General features: G+C 36.8%; 1 protein-coding gene across 1 annotated transcript in view; it reads left to right on the top strand.

Annotated features, from left to right (window-relative positions):
- The window catches only part of CSMD3 (CUB and Sushi multiple domains 3), a 643537-nt gene that overhangs the window by 492972 nt on the left and 126108 nt on the right, over window positions 1-24457 (top strand). The window contains exons 33-37 of the mRNA XM_063299980.1: window positions 9347-9460; window positions 10714-10809; window positions 11969-12172; window positions 17609-17733; window positions 23432-23528. Of these exons, the coding sequence (XP_063156050.1) occupies window positions 9347-9460; window positions 10714-10809; window positions 11969-12172; window positions 17609-17733; window positions 23432-23528 (636 nt within the window). The remainder of the gene's footprint in view (window positions 1-9346; window positions 9461-10713; window positions 10810-11968; window positions 12173-17608; window positions 17734-23431; window positions 23529-24457) is intronic.

The following is a 24457-nucleotide window of genomic DNA, read 5'->3' as shown; positions in this document are numbered from 1 at the left end:
ATTGTAGCTTAATCTATTTGAGATAGGGAAAATTGTCATTGGGATGTCTGGCTTTGAACAGAATGCCCAAGAATATGCACATAATGGAACTTGGCATTTCAGAAATGGTAATAATAATGACTGCTTTGAACACAGAAAATTTTCACAAAATATCAGAGCTTCAACTTAATAACTTTAGTACATTTTGAGGCTCAGATTCAACCTGACAGACGTTTGTAAGCCTGATTTAAGGGTGGGTGGGTGGGTCTGTGTTTGTGTGTGTGTATGAAGGAGAGAGAAAAAAAAGAGACAGAGAGACAGAGAGAAATTGTGACCATATGTTTCTGTTGTTATAGTGCTCTAAACACATGTGGACAAATTTGGCCCTTCCCACTCCTGATATTTAGACCCTCTAGCTCTTGAAAATATCAACAAGGGAATCTTTGTAGTAGAACATTTCTACTTTGCAGAAAATAATAATAATAATAATAATAATAATAATAATAATAATAATAATAATGCAGTTTAGTGGTACATCTTTGTGACTCCTTTGATTAAATGTTTGCCCAGTATTTATTATTTTGAATAAAAACAGGGCTGGATCATATACTGTATATGATTAGATATTACATTCTTCAGAGACTTGGTGTGATTTTTAATTTTAGCTTCCTTTGAATATAAAGTCCCAAATCAGTAATAATTTTAAAAAATATTATTACTTCACAGTAGCATACTCTGATGTTTTGCTGCTGCTGTAAGGGTGTGCTTCATTAAAGAGAAATAGGTAGGAAAATATTTGAAGATCTCACAAATTTCTTTTCCAGTGCGATTTAGTAGATCCGCCGTTCTATAGTTACATTAAGTAACTGTACCAATTCAACAGCCCAACAGAAGGACAGAACAAAGGCTTTATCAGGTGGCCTATTTTGGTTAAGTAAGAATCCTTTCATATTTTTTGCAGAGATTTCAGGTCCAAGTAAGGAAATAGTGAAGGAAAGGCATTGGCACCAGGGGCATTCACAGGATTGTCAACAATATCAAAATGATGGGCTCAACCAGAAAAACAAAGCCCCAGGCCTTTTCATGTTTGTGTGATGCACATGGCATACATTAAAAGGTGTGGGGCTTCAATCATCCAGTCATACTATCCATTTTGATGCCATTTCTGGCCCCTGCAGATCCCCCTCTTGGTTTATTGGTCAGTCTGCTAGGTCTTTAGCTTGTTATTACTTGAAAGTGATATTAGCTTCAAAGACAGACTATATCTCTGGATATCAATGTCTGACTCATTAATATATCAATTAGGGATTTGCCAATATATGCTTCATGTTTATTGCCCAAAGCAAAACAAGCTATGCAGCCATTTTGACATTGTTGATGGCCCCTGAAGATGTCACTAGTGGCCATGTCTTTCCTTTTAGAAACCTGGTCTATTCTGTCTGGCAGTAATCTATCCACCTTCTGAAATGTCCTACGTACAAGATTTTTGTCCCTGGAAATGGTAAAGGTACAACCTAATACAGTATATATATGTTTCCTGTAATGTTTATTCTGTTATTCTCAAAAAAAAATAAATGCAGAAGCTTTTGATCACAGAGCATAGCTCATTTTGCTCTGGGCAATAAACATGAAGTATACATTGAACTGTGTGTGCATGAGCATGCTGATACTCAGTTGCAGTGTAAATTTCATCATATTTATGGAGACATCAGTCTTTAATGGAATATTTAATGGAACATTTTCCTTCTTTAACTTCTGGAACTGCAGCTATGCACACATCAGTCAGCTAAGGAACAATATTATTGATTTGTTGTGGCTTATTGAGGAAAATTTAACTTTAGTAAAGAAATACATCTGAAAAGGTCATGATTTTCAAGTTCATCAGAGTGATCTTAAAAGTACAGAAAGTTAGGAGACTTCGTTGGGACACTTTTGGCTGGATCAGAGTAGAATTCAGAAATGTTATACAAATATATAAGGATGCTGGTTTTTGTTGGCATTATACTGATTTTTGTTGGCGTTATCCAATAATGGAAAATATAATGAACATACTAATAGTTAATATTAAATAATAAATATTATTTAATTTTAAATAGCTGATGCCTAACATTTCCATAAAAAACCAGTAAGTAAATTGCTTGTTTTGTGACAAATAATTTTAAGCCTTTGATCTGTATAGCAGATTTGGGTTAGAGCTGCAAGAACCTCTTAAGTTTTTGTATTCATATATGTGTATATGAGAGAGAGAGAGAGAGAAAGAGAAATATATTTATGTTGGGAGTAATGAAGGGGATTGAAGAGTGAGGTTGAATGGTCCTTAAGAAGCATTGCTAATAACAAGGCCAGAGATGATGGCATCCCAGCTGAACTGCTCAAAATCTGGCAAGATGATGCTGTCAAGGTAATGCATGCTATATGCCAGCAAATTTGGAAAACACAAGTATGGCCATCAGATTGGAAAAAATCAACTTATATCCTCATACCAAAAAAGGGAAACACTAAAGAATGTTCAAACTATCGAACAGTGGCACTCATTTCACATGCCAGTAAGGTAATGCTCAAGATCCTGCAAGGGAGACTTCAGCAATTCATGGAGCGAGAATTGCCAGATGTACAAGCTGGGTTTAGAAAAGGCAGAGGAACTAGGGACCAAATTGCCAATATCCACTGGATAATGGAAAAAGCCAGGGAGTTTCAGAAAAACATCTATTTCTGTTTTATTGACTATTCTAAAGCCTTTGACTATGTGGACCATAACAAATTGTGGCAAGTTCTTAGTGGTATGGGGATACCAAGTCATCTTGTATGCCTCCTGAAGAATCTGTATAACGACCAGGTAGCGACAGTAAGAACAGACCACGGAACAACGGACTGGTTTAAGATTGGGAAAGGAGTATGGCAGGGCTGTATACTCTCACCGTACCTATTCAACTTGTACGCAGAACACATCATGCAACATGCTGGGCTTGAGGAATCCAAGGCTGGAGTTAAAATCTCTGGAAGAAACATTAACAATCTCAGATATGCAGATGATACCACTTTGATGGCTGAAAGCGAAGAGGAACTGAGGAGCCTTATGATGAAGGTGAAAGAAGAAAGTGCAAAAGCTGGCTTGCAGCTAAACCTCAAAAAAACCAAGATTATGGCAACCAGCTTGATTGATAACTGGCAAATAGAAGGGAGAAAATGTAGAAGCAGTGACAGACTTTGTATTTCTAGGTGCAAAGATTATTGCAGATGCTGACTGCAGTCAGGAAATCAGAAGACACTTAATCCTTGGGAGAAGAGCAATGACAAATCTCGATAAAATAGTTAAGAGCAGAGACATCACACTGACAACAAAGGTCCGCATAGTTAAAGCAATGATGTTCCCCATAGTAACATATGGCTGCAAGAGCTGGACCATAAGGAAGGCTGAGAGAAGGAAGATAGATGCTTTTGAACTGCAGTGTTGGAGGAAAATTCTGAGAGTGCCTTGGACTGCAAGAAGATCAAACCAGTCCATACTCCAGGAAATAAAGCCAGACTGCTCACTTGAGGGAAATATATTAAAGGCAACACTGAAATACTTTGGCCACATAATGAGAAGACAGGACACCCTGGAGAAGATGCTGATGCTAGGGAGAGTGGAGGGCAAAAGGAAGAGGGGCCGACCAAGGGCAAGGTGGATGGATGATATTCTAGAGGTGACGGACTCGTCCCTGGGTGAGCTGGGGGTGTTGATGGCCGACAGGAAGCTCTGGCGTGAGCTGGTCCATGAAGTCACGAAGAGTCGGAAGCGACTAAACGAATAAACAAAAACAATGAAGGGGATAGGTGATCTGATCAGAGATCTGTATTATTGTGTTGATTTGTATATAAAATGTATATATTGGACAAGTTGTATCCATAATGAATATCAAATATGTAACTCAACATATGTGAGTGACCTTCTGCATGTGTTGTATTGCAAAACTATGTACAATTTTAATGACAAGATATTAGTATATGATGTGATGGGGACAAGTTGTATATAGTGTAATCTATATGATGTGATCTATATGATGTAATGGTGACAAGTTGTCTATAGTGTGATCTATATGATGTGATCTATATGATGTAATGGTGACAAGTTGTCTATAGTGTGATCTATACATTCTTACTTCTCACACCTCTCTGAGTTCCATCAATTCTTTCTTTTTTAGAGTTAAATTCTTTTTGTTGGAATACATACACATAAACAGATACATGCATACTTTCAATGCTATTTAGATATATCTTCTAAAATACACACACACACACAAACACACAAAGCAAAAAAAGAGATGAATACATTGGAACACAGAAATACATACACAGAAAAAACTCATATTACTATTCAATTTCAGTTTAACATTAAAATATATAAACTTTAACTAAACAAAACAATTCTGAGAGGTCACACTAAACTTGAGCTCACATTTTCCAACACCTGCAACTTGTTAAAATAGCTTTAACTTAACTTAAGCTATTTTCACAAACAGGGTTTTGAAAATGTTGAATTTTCTGTCATTCCTTCTATTTTACTTCATAGATTCAACTGAATTACTTACTTCTTACAAATATCTAGAAAAACCACATTTTTGTTTCTTTTGTTTTTGCTTTTTGTTTTTCCATTCAACAAACTTTTAGAAAATTATTCCTACATTATATACATACATACATACATATATATATGCATAATATATGTGTGATGTGCAAACAACCCAATGTAATTAACAGAAGTCTGTAAGGTCTAACATAGAATGTTACATATGTAGCTTACAGCAATTTATTTTATTATTATTGTTATTATATGGTAGCTTTGGTGAAAAGTGCAAGAAAATATCATTTCCTTTTTTCTATATATACATTTCTCTATATAAATGATTCATGGACATTGTGGATATTTGATGTGTGATTTTTTTTTCCAGGCTGCTCCAAAAAATAAATAAATTCTTGCTTCATTGTTCTATTGTATAAGCTTCTTGTTAGAAGAAAATAGATCTATTTTAAAGTAATGGTATTTCTGTAGGTATTCATGAACAAACAAATCCATCAGGGTCAGTCCAATCCATGTTTGCAGAGATTGGGACCTTGAAATAAGTTTGGCATTCAAAGTGTAACCAGCAACAGGGATGAATGCAATGATGTCACACATCCTTTATAGTTTCAGGTTTGTTGGGGAAAACTAGGCTGAACTACTCAAGATTATTAAAATAAGTAGCATTACATCCAGAACTATGTGATACAGAGAAATAATTTCAGCTATAATTATTCAGTTTAAACCTAATTTATTCTAGTTTAGAAAAAAACTAAAGATAAATGTGTCTAAGAGACAAAATCAGTCATTTTTGCTATCTACTGTAAATGGAAGAAATATCCATGCCAGAAAATCTATAGTATAGAGATTGTTTGCTGTCTGTTTGTTGTTTTGAAGTTTCTGTTTAGATTGCAGTATTATATTAAAAGTTATGATATATGATACAGTAATGAGGATCATTTAGACAAGATGAAGGAGATAAACACATTTGCCAAGTGAAGACTGAGGCCTGTTTTAGTATGAACACAACAAATTACATCTATCAAGAATAATGCCAAGGAATAAAATTCCTTTTCAGATTTTAAAGTTTTCAAAGTTTTATTTTGATCCTGAAATACTTTATAAGTACTTTCCAACTTCATTGAAACTATCTTTTTTAAAAAATGATAAGCAAGTTGATATTTTTCTTCAAATAATTCCATAGCTCTTTCATGAATTATTTGCTTTTATTTTTATTCTTTTTTTGTAGTATGGCTTTATTCTTCATCATTTTTAAAGTTCACATACATTCTGATTTATTGTAATGATTTCCCCTCCCCTCATTGTTTTCCTATTTTAAATTAGATTGCCTTGTGATAAGTGATCATCACAACTGTGTTTGATTTATCTATATTTTTATTTTACATTTAATAAAGAAATGGGTGGGGAGGGGACAATCTGTTAGGGCTGGCTAGGCCTGTTAGGGAATTTTAATTAAATATAAACCTAGATGACTGACTCTGGAAATTTAAATTCTGATGATAGGCAAAAGGAGAAAGCTAGGTTCATAACATGTATTAATCTTGTTAAAAGTCCAGCAAGAGGGAAGAAATCAGGGCAAAACCGATCACTCTGACTCCTTTGGTGCCGCTCACTGTGACAGAATGCATAGAATGTACATTCTGTGACAGTGATGGTATCAATGCTCCTTTTGGACAGCGTTGTCTGCCAACCAATGATTATTCCTCCAAAATGTTAATATAGAAGCCTTACTCTCCTGATGGGGTCCTTCAGGGTAAGAATAGTGAACCTATTTTCAAAATCTAAATGCTTGATGGATATATTTGGTGAGGCCACCTATTGACTTCTGGTATTTGTTGCATTTTCTAGTCATGGTCCATTAATGATCTTTCTGGTCAATTCAGAATGTTTCTAAATGTCATTTATTTCTTTAAATATCTATTTCTTAACTTTGTACACCACTCTTCAAACCCAGGTTTTCCCAGTGATAGTGAGCTTCAAATCCAAAGTGTTCAGTTAAGTTCTAAATTTATACTTCCCACTTCAACTACTTCCTGAAGTTTGAAAAACTTTTGAAATTTAAATAAATCTTTATATTTCAAGAGCATAGGATAGAGCTTTATATCAGGACAGCTGCTTCTCATAAATGTTTTATAAAATCTTATAGCAAGCAACAATTTATATTGGGGATATCGATTCTTTGTTTTACCCAATATAATGTTATTCTGAGAATGTAACTATGAATTAAGAGCATTCATAGAGGTTATTCTGTCTGTGGGTTGCATATTATTTTGGACATAGACAATTCACCAGAATAACTTTTTTTCAAGATAACTGTCATGCGCTGCCTACCTCCGAGTAATACACAGACGCTGATTCCGTGAAACAGGCTCTGGTTTATTCGCAGTGTAGATACAGTATAGGAAAAAAGCTGAGAGTGACAGGAGCGCGCCGGTGCGGGGTTTAAATACCCCGTGCCGGTCAGCGCCCCCTCACTCGCGGTTACGTCACCCCCCTTTGTCCAACACGCTGTCCTGCCGGTAGGTGAGGGGTTGCGAGGCCCCGCTGGCGTTCCGGGATCGCCCATCATCGGTTTCCCTATTCCTCCGGTGATTGCTGTCAGCTGGGCGATCTCCATTGCGTTAGCGCTAACAGCTTGGGTGTGCCTCGCGATCCGTTTAGCCATTGTCTCTTGTCCTTCAGTCTTTGTAAGTTGATGGCTACTTATCTTGAGCCCCTTCCCCTGTTTCCTTGTTATTGTCATGTGTGCCATTGCGCTGATGTCTTCAGCTCAACGGCACTCATGACAATAACCTACTCAGGAAAAAGTTTGTCATGTGATACATTATGAATTGCTAAGTCCTGAAAGTTGCAAGTTTTTAAGGAAGAGTAAAACAGTAAATAAATGTTAGAATGCAGAACTATTGGAACACTTGTGTTTGAAGAGTATCGTATAAAATTTATTTATTCACTCATTTATTCATTAAATATTACAATGACAGCTCTCAGGGTGATTTATTTAAAAGGGATACAGCTGAAATGTAACAATTTGATAGAATTTTGGTTTTGGTATATATCTGTATGCCTGTATACAGATGCAGGTGCACAAAACCAACGAGACTACTTTGTTAATTTGCTTAAAGATACCCTTCTGTGGCTCTTGGGATAACATCCCATGTCCATCAGTTAAACTCAGTTTCCCCTTCCAAAGTTAAAGATAGGATTCTGACCTTACCAGGAAGAATCTAATAACATACCTCTTTGCCCCAAATTCTATTTAACTGGCCTACCCATCCAATAGCCTTTCCAGTCATCAAGTTGCAAAATACCACTTGCTCAGTACAGGAATCTAATATAAAGCATCCCTGGCACATGAATATTTCGGAAGGCCTTGAAGACCTGGCTTTGTGCCTGGGTCTGGGGCCCCAAGTGTGCGAAGGGCCCTGTTTCATGGTTGTGTTGACACCAATGGATTTTAGTATCTCTTGGATGTATTTATGTTTAATTTTCTGTAATGTTTTAATTCTTTGACTGTTTTTTATTATTGTTAGCAGCCCAGAGTCACTGGTCTGAGATGGGTAGCTATATAAATTGAATGAATGAATGAATGAATGAATGAATGAATGACCTACTCACCAATATTATGGGTAATAAGTTCCAATGCCGAACTTCTCTTACTATTATTATTTTTCTATAAAAATTCAGTTGGAATCTGCTTTCCGATAACTTAAAGACAGTATTCTTTATCTTGTCCTCTAAAATGCAAAGCAAATTGTGATTCTTTTAAGTTGCATCTTTTCTTGTATTTGCAAAGTGTTATCATATTACTCCTTTTGTTCTTAGTTCCTTCAATCTATGCATAGAACTTAATTTCTACTCTTCTGAGTATCCTCATTGATATTCACTGAATCTGCTCCAATCCTTTTTGCAGTGCTGAGAAGTGGAGCCAGTACATGAGATGGAATCTGACCAAAACAGAATAATGTTTTCTCTAGATTCTAGAATAGTGAATATCTATTTCTTTCATTGACTGGCTTTTTTTCCAGGTTCTCCTGAAGTTACTTTCAGAAAGCTGCATACCTTTCCCATTATGAAGTTTTGTTCCATCTGCCCGCATCTTCTTATAGCCTAGTTTTCCACAATTAAAACTTTTCACCTGTACAGAGACCTAGGCATTGTATTTCTGTATTATAGAAACATCATATCCCAAACTATTTTAATTCTTAATTAACTACATTCCATTGATTCCACATTATGTCTTTTTGTTTTCTTTTTATCTGCTTGACCTAGTGTATTCTAATCAGGTTCATTTAGAATATTAACCAGTCTCAAAAAAAACAACAACAACAACTAATCACACTGAAGTTAATTAAACTTCCAATATTGGAATCAAGATTATATATTTTGGTGTTCAAATGATATATATATATATATATATATATATATATATATATATATATATATATATATATTTCTAGGCAAATTCATTTTCCTTATTCTTGGTTCTCATCTGACTTTTGCTACTGAGAACAATGAGTTTTCCAAATCTACCTCTGTGCAATAGCATATCTTAGCTGTGTTGGAACTAAAGGTTGCTTCCTAAGTGTCTTCTCTCTCCACATGCATCTGTAACAGCTTATTGCACATTCAACTACCTTTCATCTCTCTTTTATCCTACTGAACTGAGTAAATGACTGTACATATACCTATTGTAATATGGTTTCAGATATCAGTATAATTTTAGTGTATATGTGGCCAAAAAAATGAAGAAGTATGCAATATTTCATCCAACCTTTTACTTTCCTTTTTTGTTTTACTTTTTTTTAGTGGTTTTTGGCCAGTTTGTATTTTTCCAGACATCACTCCATGATGTGGTTGAAGTATATGATGGGCCAACTCAGCAATCATCTTTATTATCTTCACTTTCAGGATCACATTCAGGTATCTGATAATAGAATTGTCCTATATATGTTATGTATTGCATTAACTTTTATCCTAGATACTTTGATTGATGATAGTCAGTTTTGAACATAGATCAAAAATAGAGAAGGCATAAATTAAAAGATTAAATTGACAATATTATGGACTTATGGGAAATCAGTTGGAAGAAGGTGTGATGGGAAAGAAACAATGTAATACAGTATGTGTCTTACACTATCAGTAATTATTCTCTAGAAGTTGGGGGGAAACTCTCTATTCTTCTACACAGTGAGTAAATAATTATTTGGGCCCTATACTGAATGACTATCCATGTACTGATGTCAGCACTTTGCAGTAGGCCAAATCAGATAACAGACCCATCAAGAATGACTAGAACTCTACTGATACAGATTCTAATGACACAATCTTAAAAACTTGACTGTTTTCCTCCTTCTTATACCCCAGGAAGATAAGGTGGATCCAGTTTGCATTTCTAATGTTTTCTTCATTTTCCAGGCTTCAAACAAGTTTTTATAACTGTTGTAACAAATAAGGGAGTAATAGTCCTTAATATTCATCCATTTCTTGGATTTAAAAAATGCTACAGTACAATAAATAGTTGCATTACAGTGCTTCCACTTCCCTGTAATATAAAATCCACTTCCCCATCAAAGGTAATCATTTTAACATAATTAATCAGAGCCAAATTCCATCTTATTTTTAATTAATCACAGCACAACATCCAGTTCTTGTTGGAACTGCATCATGCAGGAAAATTAATGTATTTCTTCCATCATCCAACATGAGATAAATCCAACTAGCATCAATCTCTTCTTCCTATAGCAATATCCTCAAAGCTGTAGTTAATTAAAAGAATGTTGGAGATGTGCCTACAGGCTATACATTTAGAGTAACATGTAGTTTACATCTCAGTTATGAAGATTTACCTTCATGTTAATGATAGGATTATGACAAAAAAAGGGTTTAAATGCAAGGATAGCTAACATGAGTGGACACAGCTGTTCGCACAAAGAAAATCTACCCTCTCATTTGTGCCAGATTGCTTTGCAATGGTGTAGTAAACAATGAAATAATAAGCAAACAAAGTTAGTTGTTATAGATCTTTGTTGCAAAAAAGCCCCTTGCTTTATACACCAAGACATTACTGGGGGATGAGAATTGGTGGTCCTCTTTGACTGATATTCAGCAAATGATATTGTAGGATTCTTGGCAGAAAATTGTTTCTGAGGTGGAATGTTTGTTTTCTTGAGTAGGAGAATCCCTTCCTCTCAGCTCCGGAAACCAGATAACTGTCCGATTTACTTCAGTTGGACCTGTTACAGCTAAAGGATTTCACTTTGTTTATCAAGGTATGAGACATAAATACCTCCAACATGTTTCAATTAATTCTGTTTGCTAATTCTCAGCTTTCATTTGACTTTCAGAGGTTTTTCTTTTAAAAGTTCAAAATCACAGAATCACGGAGATGTCATATTACTGTTATATTTCTGTGCCTGGTTATTTTGAATGTTCTGCTTATTAACAACATTCTGAAGAAGATGTAGCTATGTAAAAATGAGTGAAAATCTAAAGGTCAGTGCTGGAATACACCTGGACCTAAATAGAAGTAAACTAAGTTGAATGTTGCAAATAGTTAAGCAGTAGCCCACATCACTACTCCACAGGCTTTCTTTGTTTAACACAGACATCAAGGCTTATTCATATTTCCTGGTATATATGGAACTGCTGGAAAAGCTGCCAAGTTTGTAGGAATGCTGCAAGGAAAAAGTTACATATCTGCCCTTTTCATACAACTGATTTTATTTGCATTTTTGTGCTGTGCTTTCACAGAACATAGAAAGGTTTGAAATCTGAAGGGGAAAAGTGATGACAAGTCCTTTTCCCATTTCATTTATAATCCAGTCTATTAATATTCAATCTAACCTTTTGCTCAGATACGTATTTCTGTATCTGAATATAGACAGTGGTATTATATTGAGCTGTAGAACTAACTTTGTTATTAAATATTAAAACATGTCCCTTGATTTACAAGGCAATCCTATCCATGTCTACTTAGAAATAACAGCCCCACTAACTTCAGTGGGGTAATCTAGTGTACAGCTTTCCAGAGTACAGCTTTCCATTGCTTTCCTTTTTTGTAACTGGATCAGACTTCTTTAAAAATGATTGCATGTCAACATTTGCTACTATAATTCAGCCTTTCTATAAAATCTGAATATCGATATGACAAGCAGAGCAGAGATTCATAAAAATGTAGCCAATCAATTTAAATATCTACCCATCACAGAAATAAGAATTCCACTTAGTATATTGATTGAATGACGCAGACCTTTCCACATTATTTTGCAAAACACTTGCAGCAGTAGTTCTGTTATCTAATGGGAATGGAAGTTTTTGTGTTGAAGTTTTAGACATTTGAGCCTCTTACCTGAAATTGTGATGAAGGTATTTAGGATTATCTCAACTTCTGCCATGAAACTATGTGCATTACTTCTTCTGTGTTTCTAGCGGTTCCAAGAACAAGTGCAACACAGTGCAGTTCAGTGCCTGAACCACGGTTTGGAAAAAGAATTGGAAATGAATTTGCAGTTGGTTCATTGGTTCTTTTTGAGTGTAATCCAGGCTACATTCTGTACGGGTCAATAGCAATTAGATGTGACACAGTGCCCAATGCATTGGCACAGTGGAATGATTCCCTTCCTACATGTGTTGGTAAGTAGCATAAATGTGATTATTTGCAGATGTCTACTATTTTTACTTTATGGCACTTAGGGTTTATTCTTCAATCTTTAGGCTTCAAGATAAAATGGCCTGTTCGTTTGATTCCTTTATAAACCCTTTAGCACTCTAGCATCATGCTATCCTGCTTTAAGATTTATTAAACTCCCCACGACCATGAGGGAAGGCACACACAGAAAAATTGTGAAGGACAACTGTCTTCTTCAGGTTGAGCTCCTGGTTTGTTTATTTATTTATTTATTTCGTATGGCATAGCAGAATACAGCATTATTGCATAAAAGTTCACAGAGCGATCTATAAAATGTGTATCAAATATAAAACATTAGCACAGTAGATTATTCTAAAGACATGTGATACAAATAATGAGTAAAATTATAGATAGAATTAAGTTAGGTATTAACAGTTACTAGAGTGGCTAAGCCTATGGATGAATATCTAGATCATTTAGCCATTGGACAGCAGTGCCCTTAAGATGATGTAGTTCTTTCAGGGAGCCAGGGAACCTTCTGAGGGGGCATTCCATCGTGACGTGATGTAACGTTTGTGGGACATTCCCGCAATCACAGTTAGGAATATCAACCAGCTCCCATTTTTTGTTTCCAATATTGGCACCTGCCATGGTTAGTACGAATCCGGTTAAGCGCTGTCCAGTTTTTCCTTGGGAGATCAAAGCCATAGGGGCATTGTACTGGGTCAGACACTAAGTTAAACAGATCCATATTAGAAGTTGCCCACTCCTGGTGCCATGCTGTCTCAGTGCCAAAGTCTTTTCTGACTAATTGCTGTCTGAGTTTCCATGGCAGGTTCTGAGATTTAAGTCTAAATATTTGATTGTGGCAGTCTTTGTGTATAGGTAGCAGTTGGTTTGCCTCATATTTCTGCCATTCCTTTCTAAGGCTAGTTGTCTTCTAAGACTAGCCTCCTCGTGGTGCACCCTGGCAATGTGACTTGTCATGGCCAAACAGTCAACACATCTGGCTGCTGGACCTTACAAGGATTTCCCAGCAAGAAAAAGCAGCATGAACATCAAACATAAAAATAACGGCTCTTTTCAGAACCAGCTGACAAAGGACATAGGAGCTCCTGGTGATTCACAGTTATGTCCATGGATATATATGCATTGTTTTATTATTTATTTTCTTGTATGCTGCTTCAGTTGCATCTGACTAAGCAGGATACACTCCAATTCAGTCAACTGATTAAGATAGTCCAGTAACAAAGTAGAGTTATACCATATTTGGGGGGCGGGGGGAATTCTAGCTGGGGAATTCTGGGGGTTGAAGTCCACACATCTTAAAATTTCTAAGCTTGAGAAACACTGGTGTATTGCCAATGTCAAGTAGATTAGATGAAGAGACAGTAGGCCTTCTTTCCTGACCAACTCAGACTCCAAGAAGGAAGAAGATGTAGCAAAAACAGCAGCATGGAAGGTGAACCCATTGAATTACTCTTAACCAGGGATTTGGGCTATACCTTAGAGTCTACCCTCATCTTGTCCCTCTCTATTGACTCTGTTGTTCATAATCTGGAATCAACACCTGGCCTTCTGAGTCATGAAAAGTATTGCAAACACTTTGCATAGGCACTGCACATTGAGTGATGCAGTGGAAGATAATGAAGCCAAATTTCTTGGAGTAGAAGCTTTCCCAAGAGCTGCCATTGGGGAAAAGTGTTAATGAGTACTGGGAGGATCTGGAAGGAAATCAACTGCCTGGAGCAGAACAGCAAACACAGCAAACTAGGCAGAATATTGAAAGCATTTTTCTGATAGCCTGCTTCATGTCTTTTCTCCAGAAACCTTGACTCTGCTTTGCCTTCCTGGGGCTACTCAACCTTTGCTGTGTCTTGACCATAGTTCTTGTGTAACCCTCTGGGATATAGTAGTATATCATTTGTTTTTAACTCATAGATTGCACTGGGACACTATTTTGCCCAAATCCCTTGTGTAGACTGACTTGTGTTTTCTTGACCTCAGCCTGCTCAACTCTCCATTCTCAGAGTCTGTAGGACAGAATACCTTTTCATGTAATGACTTCCCCAGAGAGACTGATCTAGGCTGACATTAGTGTCTTTTCAGTACCAAGCAAAGACATTCTTATTTTCCCATTCATTTTTGCATTTTTATTCTATGGTGCTTTAGTAATATTTTAATTATTAGATTTTTAGTTGTGCTATATTCATTAATTTAATTGTTTCTGGGTTGTAAATGTGGTGTGTTATTTTTATGCCTTTTGTTTTAAAGCAATATGTTGATAGTTGTGTTTTTAAATTGTATTTAAATTGTATTTTCACACACACACGTATTTATTTATCTATTTATTTATTTGTCACATTTATATGGCCACCCATCTCTCACAAAGTGATTCTGGGTGGTATACAATAAAGCCCACAATTAAAACATACTGCAGAGACCACTAAAAACAATTAAAATAATTAAACATAAGTAGAAACAAGATCATGAGAGGGAATGCATGAGAATGTGCATGATGCAGCCAATGTGCGGGCTCCCTGTCCCTGGGCCTGTTGAAAAAAAAAAAATGTTTTAATGGATTTCTGGAAGATCACAAGATTTGCTGCTAATCTCACCTCAGGAGGGATGATGTTACAAAGAGCAGGTACCATGGCAGAAAAAGCTCATCTCCTAAGCCCCGTTAGATGGAATTCCTTAGCAGACAGGACCTGGGAAATTCCTCTCCTGCCGGACCTGATGGGACAGGTAGATGCAATTGGGGAGAGGCAGTCCCTCATATCACCTGGCCCTATGCCATTAGGGCTTTAAATGTCAAAACCAGCACCTTGAATTGGACCTGGAAGCAAACTGGTAACCAATGCAGCTCATGGAGGAGAGATGTAACGTGTGCACTTTACTTGTTTTACTACATGTACAGTCAGAGTAACTGTTGTTGTAGAACAGATTCTTCACTGAATGAATTAAATGCTAAGAATCACTTTATTGAGGGAGGTTTACAAGCTCAAGATATTATTCATAAGTTAACATTGTTCTTCTAACACAGGCATGCAGTTCGAAAATGAGATTAGTAATTGCAATGCTAGGCAATACTTCAATGTTTCCATACAGGTATCAATTATCAGTCACTGTGTCTGCTCTTGCTTTTACCAGTAATTATTTAAACTGTTTAAGTGACACTGACCTTTAGTTTATTCTTGTAGTCCCTGACAGATTTTATCAGTAATGTGCACTATAAAATGTAGCCCCTGTATTCATTACTCAGATAAGTTTCCTTCTTCTACATATTCTTCAAGTTCTCATATTTGTATCTAATGAAATGAGCCACGGGACTTAATAATGCTCTTCTGCCAGAATGATATATTGGCTACTAATAGTGCTGATAAAACGTCTCATCAATCATTTCTTCAAGCTATTAAAACTCTAGCAGAATATCTGTATTTAGATGACAGCCTAATGTGATTATATTAGAATGTCTAGTGGCTTGACCAAAAGTATCATTCATGTTTAGCATCAAATATCAGTGCAGGACCCAGCTGCCTTCTTTCTATTTATGTCTAATATTACTGTCATTGGGATGGATATCTATACTGGATGCAAACCACTATTTATGTTGCATGTAATATAAATATGGATATTATTGTTTTGAGAAAGTCTGAAGGGTGATTTAGCTACATTAATATGACTGATAAAATAAATCTGGCTTGAATTTTAAGAAATGGTATCACAGTAGGATTAAATTTAAAGGCCTCAGAGTTATGTAATTCAAGCTCTACCTATCAAGCAAGAGCCCTTCAGCACCAGTTACGGCATGGGCTATAGTAAAGACAGAACACACTATACAACAGTGTTCCCAAGTTCAACCCCTGGTTGATTGTTTGAAAAGCTGCCAAGAGTTCACTAGGATCTCACTCTCCCCAATCAATTATTATTTATTCTTGCATTTATATTTTATCTTTGTTTGGGAGTTCAAGCTGAAATGGGAGATATCCCCTACTATTATCTTCATAGCAAGAATTTCCCAGCATAGGTAATCCAAAGCAACATTTATGGTAACTGAACTGGATCTCAATAATCCTTTTACCTCACTCTTTGCTGACTGAGGTTTATGGCCCATCTTTCCAACTTGGCAGCTCATTCAGATGTTCCATACATCTTCCAGGTCAGACAACATGGAGTCTGTAGAGAACCACAGATGACCTTGGAGAAGGAATGTGACAGTTGCAATAAATATTGCTTTGGAATAGGAGGATTTCACAATTCCTTTGCTAGGAGGATTTCACAATTCCTTTGACCTATATGGATAGTCCCAATATTTCATGAGCTGACATCAGTCTTAAAAGCCTGGCAGCATTTTTTCCCCCTCCCTCTTATAACAGAGTTAAAGTGGAGTGAGTTAAAGTTTCTTTCTACTCTCCTTTTCTTGTGCTTAAATCACATTTTGCTAACTGTCACATTCCTTCTCCAAGGTCATTTCTATGGTTGTCTACAGACTCCATGTAGCCCTGAAACTACAGGTTAGGGTCCCCTGACCTGGAAGATGTATGTAACATCTGAATTGTCTATCATTTCTGTGGTGGTCTATAGAGTTCTCCCATTCCTCTGATACCATCTCCAGGTGCTCTAAAAGTTGCTTCTGAATTTTAGTTTTAAAAAGAATAGGCATAAGTGTTAATAGAATCCAAGGGGAAAATATTTATAAGTACATCAGAGAGTCATCATATTAACTTAAACTAATTTAATTTCTTCCTAATATACTCCCTTACTGGACTGAATGCTTTGGCCTGAAGAAGCTTGTGTATCCTTGCCCTAAACAGAAGAATGATTGTAATGAACAACTGATCTTACAGAAAATTGATACTGAGGCAGTATCCTCAGTACCCCTGTTCAAGTCCTAAGGTGATCAGAGACATATTGGCAATAACTCCCAAGGGAAGCATTGCCTTGCAGTCAATGTACATTTCTCAATTCCATCATGTTATGCCCAACTGAAAAAAAAAAAAAAAAAAAACTCACTGGCAGGGGAATATACTATCTGAGACAAAGGGGAAATATTTGCTAAGTGTAGATTCTAGGTTTTGCCCTGAGTAATATCATCACGTGTGTGGGAGCAACATACACAAAAGATCAGGTAGAACAACAGTACATTATCTATAAATAATCGCAATATTTCATCCTGCTTATTTATATTTAAAAAAAAATCCAAAATAGGTTTGAAAGTAATTTGATATGTTTCCTGCTTTTGAAACAGAGAATCTGTTGTGTAAAAGCTTTGCTTGTTTGTTTGTTTCGTTTTCCTTTCCTGGTGTCTCTCTTGAATTATAGAATTGTATTGTGAAACTGCTCAGATTGATGAAGTTTGTAATTTTGTAAGCTTTTGTTACATTGTATCTCTGTTTTGATACATGAACCATTTCCATATTTAATGTATCTGCTTCCAGTGCCCTGTGGAGGTATTTTAACTAAGCGCAAAGGAACCATTTTATCTCCGGGATACCCTGAGCCTTATGACAACAATCTGAATTGTGTGTGGAAGATCACGGTGCCAGAGGGAGCTGGGATTCAGGTAAGAATACACATACTTTTCTTAATATTCTCAACATAAGGTTTCTTGTGTAGAGAAACTGAGGATCTATCTGTCTGTCTGTCTGTTTGTCTGTCTGTCTATCCATCCATCCATCCATCCATCCATCCATCCATCCATCCATCCATCCATCCATCATCTATCATCTATCATTTATCATCTCTCTCTCTCTCTTCTATCTCAAACAAGCCATAGAAGTTTTTAGCAGTTAATTAACATTCCTTGTAATCAGATTAGTCCTCTAATTCTTTTGGAAAGAATCTGTAAAACAGGCATGCGGCTATTTAGAAATAATCTTTTTAATATGTCAGATTTGTATTTTTTGGTCTATACAGATTTTAACAATATTTACAGTTAAGGCATTCAAATATTAAGCTAGTCTATTTTTGTTTGTTTCATAAACAAGGATACTTTTTTCTCCTCTTGTGAATACTTTTGCAACAAGTTCCTTCCAATTTTTGAATCCTGCCTTTGTGCATAAACTTTATGTCTGAATTAATTTGAAAGTTGTTGTTTTTTTCATTATCAGGAAAATAAAGGGCAGTTAATTCCTCTTGATAGAAGGAATCAATTTGGAATCTCTCTCTTCCTCTCTCATCTATCTCACTAACATGTCTGAAATAAAGCTTGCCTATACAGTGTGTGTGTGTATGTGTGTGTATATATATGGAGGGAGGGAGAGAAAGAGAGAGAGATAAGCTTTGTTATAGACATTACACTCAGTGGATTTTTCTATCCTACCTTCCTCTTTTTTGGGTTACCATGAGTAATGCATATGCTAAACAGATAGGAAGGTGATTTGTGACATGCCAAAGTTCTCCATCTGTGATATAGGCACAAAATTTAACTCTCATTAGTATAAATATTGTGGTAAGTAGTCAGTCAGATGGGACAGTGATGTCAATTTTAGAATCTGTTGTGCTCCAGAAACATTTGGCATGCCTATTAAGTAGACATACACATGCATACACATGTGTGTTTGTGTGTGCGTATTATTTGCACATCAGTTGCAGGGGGCAGCTGTAATCATCTAGGAAAAGACCTAGCTGATTGAGATGCTACATATATACCAACACATGCTCCCAGCCAGAGTTTGCCCTTCAGATCCAAATCTCTGCACATCTTTAGGCTGTACATGTATACATGAATACATACCTATATGATACAACTTTGGAATGTGGTTATGAGATAATGTATGAAATCTTTCCTTAGATTAAATGTGTTTACATGGAATAAATATCCAATATAAATAATTAATCCTAATTTATAGTAGTTAATCATGATGAGCAGCTCTTCCTTGGTGAAAGAACTGGCAAGCTTCGATGTTTAATGTGAACCAGTTTTGCTGGGAAAGCCATTGTTGGAGAACTACTGCTAGGCAAAGCAGATAGTACTGGGTCTTGTGGACTATTTGTATTTATTGTTTTAAGGCAGCTGGTTAGTTTTTCCCATTTGCTTGTATAACGGATTCTCTAAGAAGCAATATTACCCAAGGAACTAGCAATTCCACCCACACGCACATGTTCAGATTTCTGTCATAGTGAGAATTATCTGGTTTGCTATAAAGTCCTTTTTCCCATCCAAAAGTTCTGACAGCATTAGAGATTTATAACCTTGTCTTAACAGCTCTTATAATAAACAACCAGAGCAGGGATGAAGGGAGTATTTTTTGAATCACAATCATGCAAAGTACCTTTCAACCATTTATACATTTTGGTTTTGAAAAGTTAATTAACTGACAATGTGAAAAAAAAATGGATTCTGCAATATTTTGAGCCATTTATCAAGTTATCAATTAATTATACTAATACCCAAATTATATCAGTCAGCCTTAGGTCAGGAGCATTGGTATGTGAAGACAACAATGGCCACACTGGACCTTCATCTGTGTCTTATACTTGATGACGAAAGGAAAGGAAATACTGTGATAAAAATGATGTGGAACATTATCCTTAATAATTGTATTTAGTATTTCCATTGATCATTGGTTTATAGAACATTTAATTATTCTACATTTTCAAACATATGAATCATAAAATCATAAAAGTTGAGAGGGAATTTTAGGCCACCCCTCTGCCATGTGAGGAAATCCAAAAGGAAGTATCCTTGATAGGTGATGATTCTCTAGACTCTCCTTGAATCCATCGATTGAATGGGAATTGATCACTTGTCTGCATAATTCTTACAATGCTAGGAAGCTTTTTCTAACATTCACTCAGAATCTGCCTCTCTGTAACTTAAACTCATTATTCCATTTTCTGCATTCTGAAATGACAGAGAAAAAGTCATTACTTTATTCTGTGAATGCTGTTTTCAGATATTTGAAGAATGTTGCCATATCCCTCCTTAGCCTCACCTTCTCATGGCTAAGCATGGCCAACTCCTCCTCCTTCTCTAATTTCTAGCTCCTTGATTAATCTTCCTGTCTTCAAAGAACTTGTTCCCACTTCTCTGAATTCTTCTAAAAGTGTGACATCCAGAACTGGAGGCAGTACCTGAGATAGGATTTGACAAATGTAAAATAAAGTGTAACTATTACTTCTTCTAATATGCAAATGATGTTTCTGTTAACATAGCCTAAAATAAGGGTGACAGAACCTCTGCTGCTGCGAACCCAAGTAGAAATAATTATTTCATTATTAGCTTTAACTGGGATCCCTTTGGGTTTATTAGATGCATGGAAAATCAGAGAAGCTGCAGGTCACTTGGAAGTTGACTGTATAATAAAATGAAGACTTGTAGGAAGAAATGCAGTATCTTCCTTTCTTCCAGATTGGTTTCAGAAGAAAATTCCTATTTAATTAATGTGCAAAGACAGAAAAGGACCTTTATTACACTTACACACACACACACACACACGCTCACTATATACTGTATATGTCAGTACCTTCTAAATATATTTTTTTTCTCTCCCTCTTCTGGTCTGATCACTATGTAGCAAAACTATTCAGTTGTTTGCATTTAATATTCCAGTCAATTGCATTTTCTTTGCAATTGTCCTCTTGGGTGACATTTCATGCTGGTTTATAATCTAGTAGGGACCAGTTAAGGAAAGAATTTGCAAAAGAAAACTAAAATAAAACAAAACTTATGGGCAGAGGAATTGTGAAAAACATGTTGGTTCCCATTGCACCTACAATTTTTGTTCCTTAAGATTCGTTGGAAATTTCCCCAGTCTTTGAAGTCTTGGTCATATCTTTCCCCAAGATCCATTATTGATATTACCAAATATTATTTTGTCCATATTCTGTACCACCATCCTTAAAATCCTCACTTATTCTCATTTTTACTATCAAAGCAATTATGCCTTTATATCTACATTCATATGCTTTTAGATCTATATTAACTCCTAACCCATTCCTATCCATTCTTGAGTCTCTGAATGGCCCAGTCATTTTTATATATTCTCTCATCTTGTTCCCATCATCCATATATCAGGTAACATATTTATTCATTCATTCATTCATTCATTCATTCATTCATTCATTCATTTATTATTCACATTTCTATCACCGCCCATCTCCCCCTAAAAAGGGGGATTATGGGTAGTTTACAATAAAATTCCCCTTAAAACCTAACATCATAAAATCACCAATATTAAAATAATAAAAATATAAATATAAAATCCAAGTGGGAGATTTCCATTCTGTCAGGAGAACTCTACATCATCAGCCACCCCCAGGAAGAGCTATTGACCTTCCCATCCCATGTGAGGCGGCAAAACCAGGTCTTCAAGCCCCTCTGGAAGGTTGGGAGCGAAAGGGCCTGCCTCATCTCGGGGGGTAGAAGGTTCCACAGGGCGGGCACCACTGCAGAGAAGGCCCACCTCCTAGACCCTGCCAGATGAAATTCTCTTACAGATGGGGTCTGCAACATGCCCTCTCTGCATGATCGGGTGGGATGGGTTGATGTTATAGGGATGAGATGGTCCCTCAGGTAGCCTGACCCCATGCCATGTAGGGCTTTAAAGGTGATAACCAACACCTTGAATTGGACCTGGAAGCAAACTGGAACCCAATGCAGCTCATGCAGTAGAGGTGTTACACGTGCTGATCTTGGAGCACTCATCACTGTTCGTGCAGCCGCATTTTGGACCAACTGAAGCTTCCGGATACTCTTCAAGGGTAGCCCCATGTAGAGCGCATTGCAGTAGTCTATATGGGAGATGACCAGGGCATGAGTGACTGTCTGGAGGGCATCTCGATCCAGGAAAGGGCGTAACTGGCACACAACCTGAAGTTGTACAAAGGCCCTCCTAGCCACGATTGCCACCTGCTCTTCAAGCAGGAGTCGTGAGTCCAGGAGGACCCCCAAGTTACGCATGGGTTCTGAATGGGGCAGTGCAACCCCATCCAGAACTAAAGATGACAACTTCCCAGATACCGAGGAGCCATCAATCTACAGCCACTCCATCTTACCAGGGTTCAGCTGAAGCCTGTTGCTCCCCATCCAGGCCCCCACAGCCCCCAGGCACTGAGAAAGGGCATTGACTGCATCACTTACTTCTCCCGGGATGGAGATATATATCTGAGTATCATCAGCATATTGATGGTACCTCATCCCGTGGTGATGGATGATCTCCCCAGCGGTTTCATGTAGATGTTAAATAGGAGAGGGGAGAGAACCGAACCCTGTGGCAACCCGCAAAACAGGGGTTGAGGGTCGGATCTCTCATCTCCTATCACCACCGACTGGGACCGGCCCTGGAGGAAGGAGGTGAACCAGCACAGAACCACGCCACCCACCCCCAACTCCCTGAGTCATCCCAGAAGAATACCATGGTCGATGGTATCGAAAGCCGCTGAGAGATCAAGGAGAGCAAGGATGGATGCACTGCCTCCATCCCGCTCCCGCCAGAGATCATCCATAAGTGCCTATTCCCAAACCCAAGACACATTCATTTAGAAGATTTTACATCTTTCCCCCAAAAACAAATCTTGATTCTTTCTTTGTCACTATTCATTGCCATTAACAGGCAACTACCACTTATCTATAAATGACTTTCAGATGTATAACTTTAATCTATATGATACCAGTTAATAAATCCTGACATATATTTTAGCCCTTTCATTCATAATTATGCTTACATCTTCACTTTCCTGCACTTTATTCATCAACTCCATAAAATAAGACCTCCATCCTTGAGATCTTTTATACTTCCCCCTTCCCTTCATTTCATAGGCACGCAAAATATGTTTCCCATTCCCCATGAATTAATTAATGCTCTGTATCATATATTCCTCTTGCATTCCAAGTTACAATCACCATCTAATAGGCCCATAGATATTGACATCTGCTGTTCATTATGACTTTAATCAATTGATGCTTTCACATAGCTACAATCTTTATTGTAGACACTATCTTGCAGGCCAACAAACTGTTGTCCAAATCCCACTAACTGAGAAGTAAATACAGTGTACTGATACATAGCTATTTACAACATCGTTATCTGCAGGCATCGAATGGCAGTGGGTGCAGGGGAGAGATTTCAGTTAGTACAATAAGATTACTGTGCATGAAGTCATATTGAGAAATATATTTGGGTGAAATCCAATATTTAGTTCAAATACCTAAGTCTGAATGAAATCTGCAATGGTGACTTCTTTCTGGAGATGTAATTTGAAGTAGCAGAGTTCCATATTGTCTTGTAATTTTTGCATTATTTCTCTCTCCTTTATAGGTACAGGTGATAAGTTTTGCAACAGAGCATAACTGGGACTCTTTAGATTTTTATGATGGTGCTGATAACAATGCTCCAAGGCTTGGAAGCTATTCAGGTGAATGGAAAGAATAACTTATTTTCTGATATTCCAGTTGGTAAACCATCAACTTGTGTTCTAGGAGTGAAGGTGCCAAGTATAAAATACCTTGAGTCACATTCATGTAATACATGGAGGTGTTGAAATGCGCCATTTTGCAGAACAAGTTAGAGAACTGTATGTCTGATTCATGGTGGTTTCATTGGTGGTTACATAGAGAACTGTATGTCTGATTCTAGGTGGTTACCTAAAACTACCATAAATTTTTGACAGCACTGAAACTGATTTTATTACCATCTGCCACAACACAATCTATATATTACAGGAAACAAACACAACATTAACTGATTTGTATGCAATATATTTTGAGTGCAAGGTAGTTTGAATTATATTTACAATGGACTTTAAAAAGCAGGTAGGTCTTAAGGATTTTGTGATGCATAAGCTGAGTGGAAGCTGAATATTACTGTAAAATGCCAAGGTTGGCTAAAGTATGGAATCTAAGAACTTTCTGACCACAATACCTTTATATAATTTTGAGTCATTTTATCATCCCACTGTTCTTTCCTGTTTTCTCTCAAACTGAGCCGTGAACCTTGGGGTCCTTCTGCTTTTGATTCCTCCTGTTTTTCTCCTTCCAAGCGTAATTATTTACTGTATACATGTAGGCGGAAAAAGAAAAGGAAAAAGGAATAATAGTACTTTGCATGCTTGATCCGCCTTGCCTTTTTCATAGATCTCATGAACAGGTGAAGCAATCAAGTTCTTCAGCTGGTTTAGACTCCTCTGTGCTATGCCAAAAATAATACATGCTATCTTCATTTTCCAGAAGTTTAAATGTGTTCATAAATTACACATTGTTGATAGTCCAAGGCCTTTTCACCTTGGACTAAACAAAACTTGTTGTTTTGTTCAGTTTTCAACCCTCACTGCAAAAGTATTTGTCA

Source organism: Candoia aspera, chromosome 3 (assembly GCF_035149785.1).
Source record: "Candoia aspera isolate rCanAsp1 chromosome 3, rCanAsp1.hap2, whole genome shotgun sequence".
Classification (NCBI taxonomy): domain Eukaryota; kingdom Metazoa; phylum Chordata; class Lepidosauria; order Squamata; family Boidae; genus Candoia; species Candoia aspera.
This window is presented reverse-complemented; position numbering and strand designations above follow the sequence as displayed.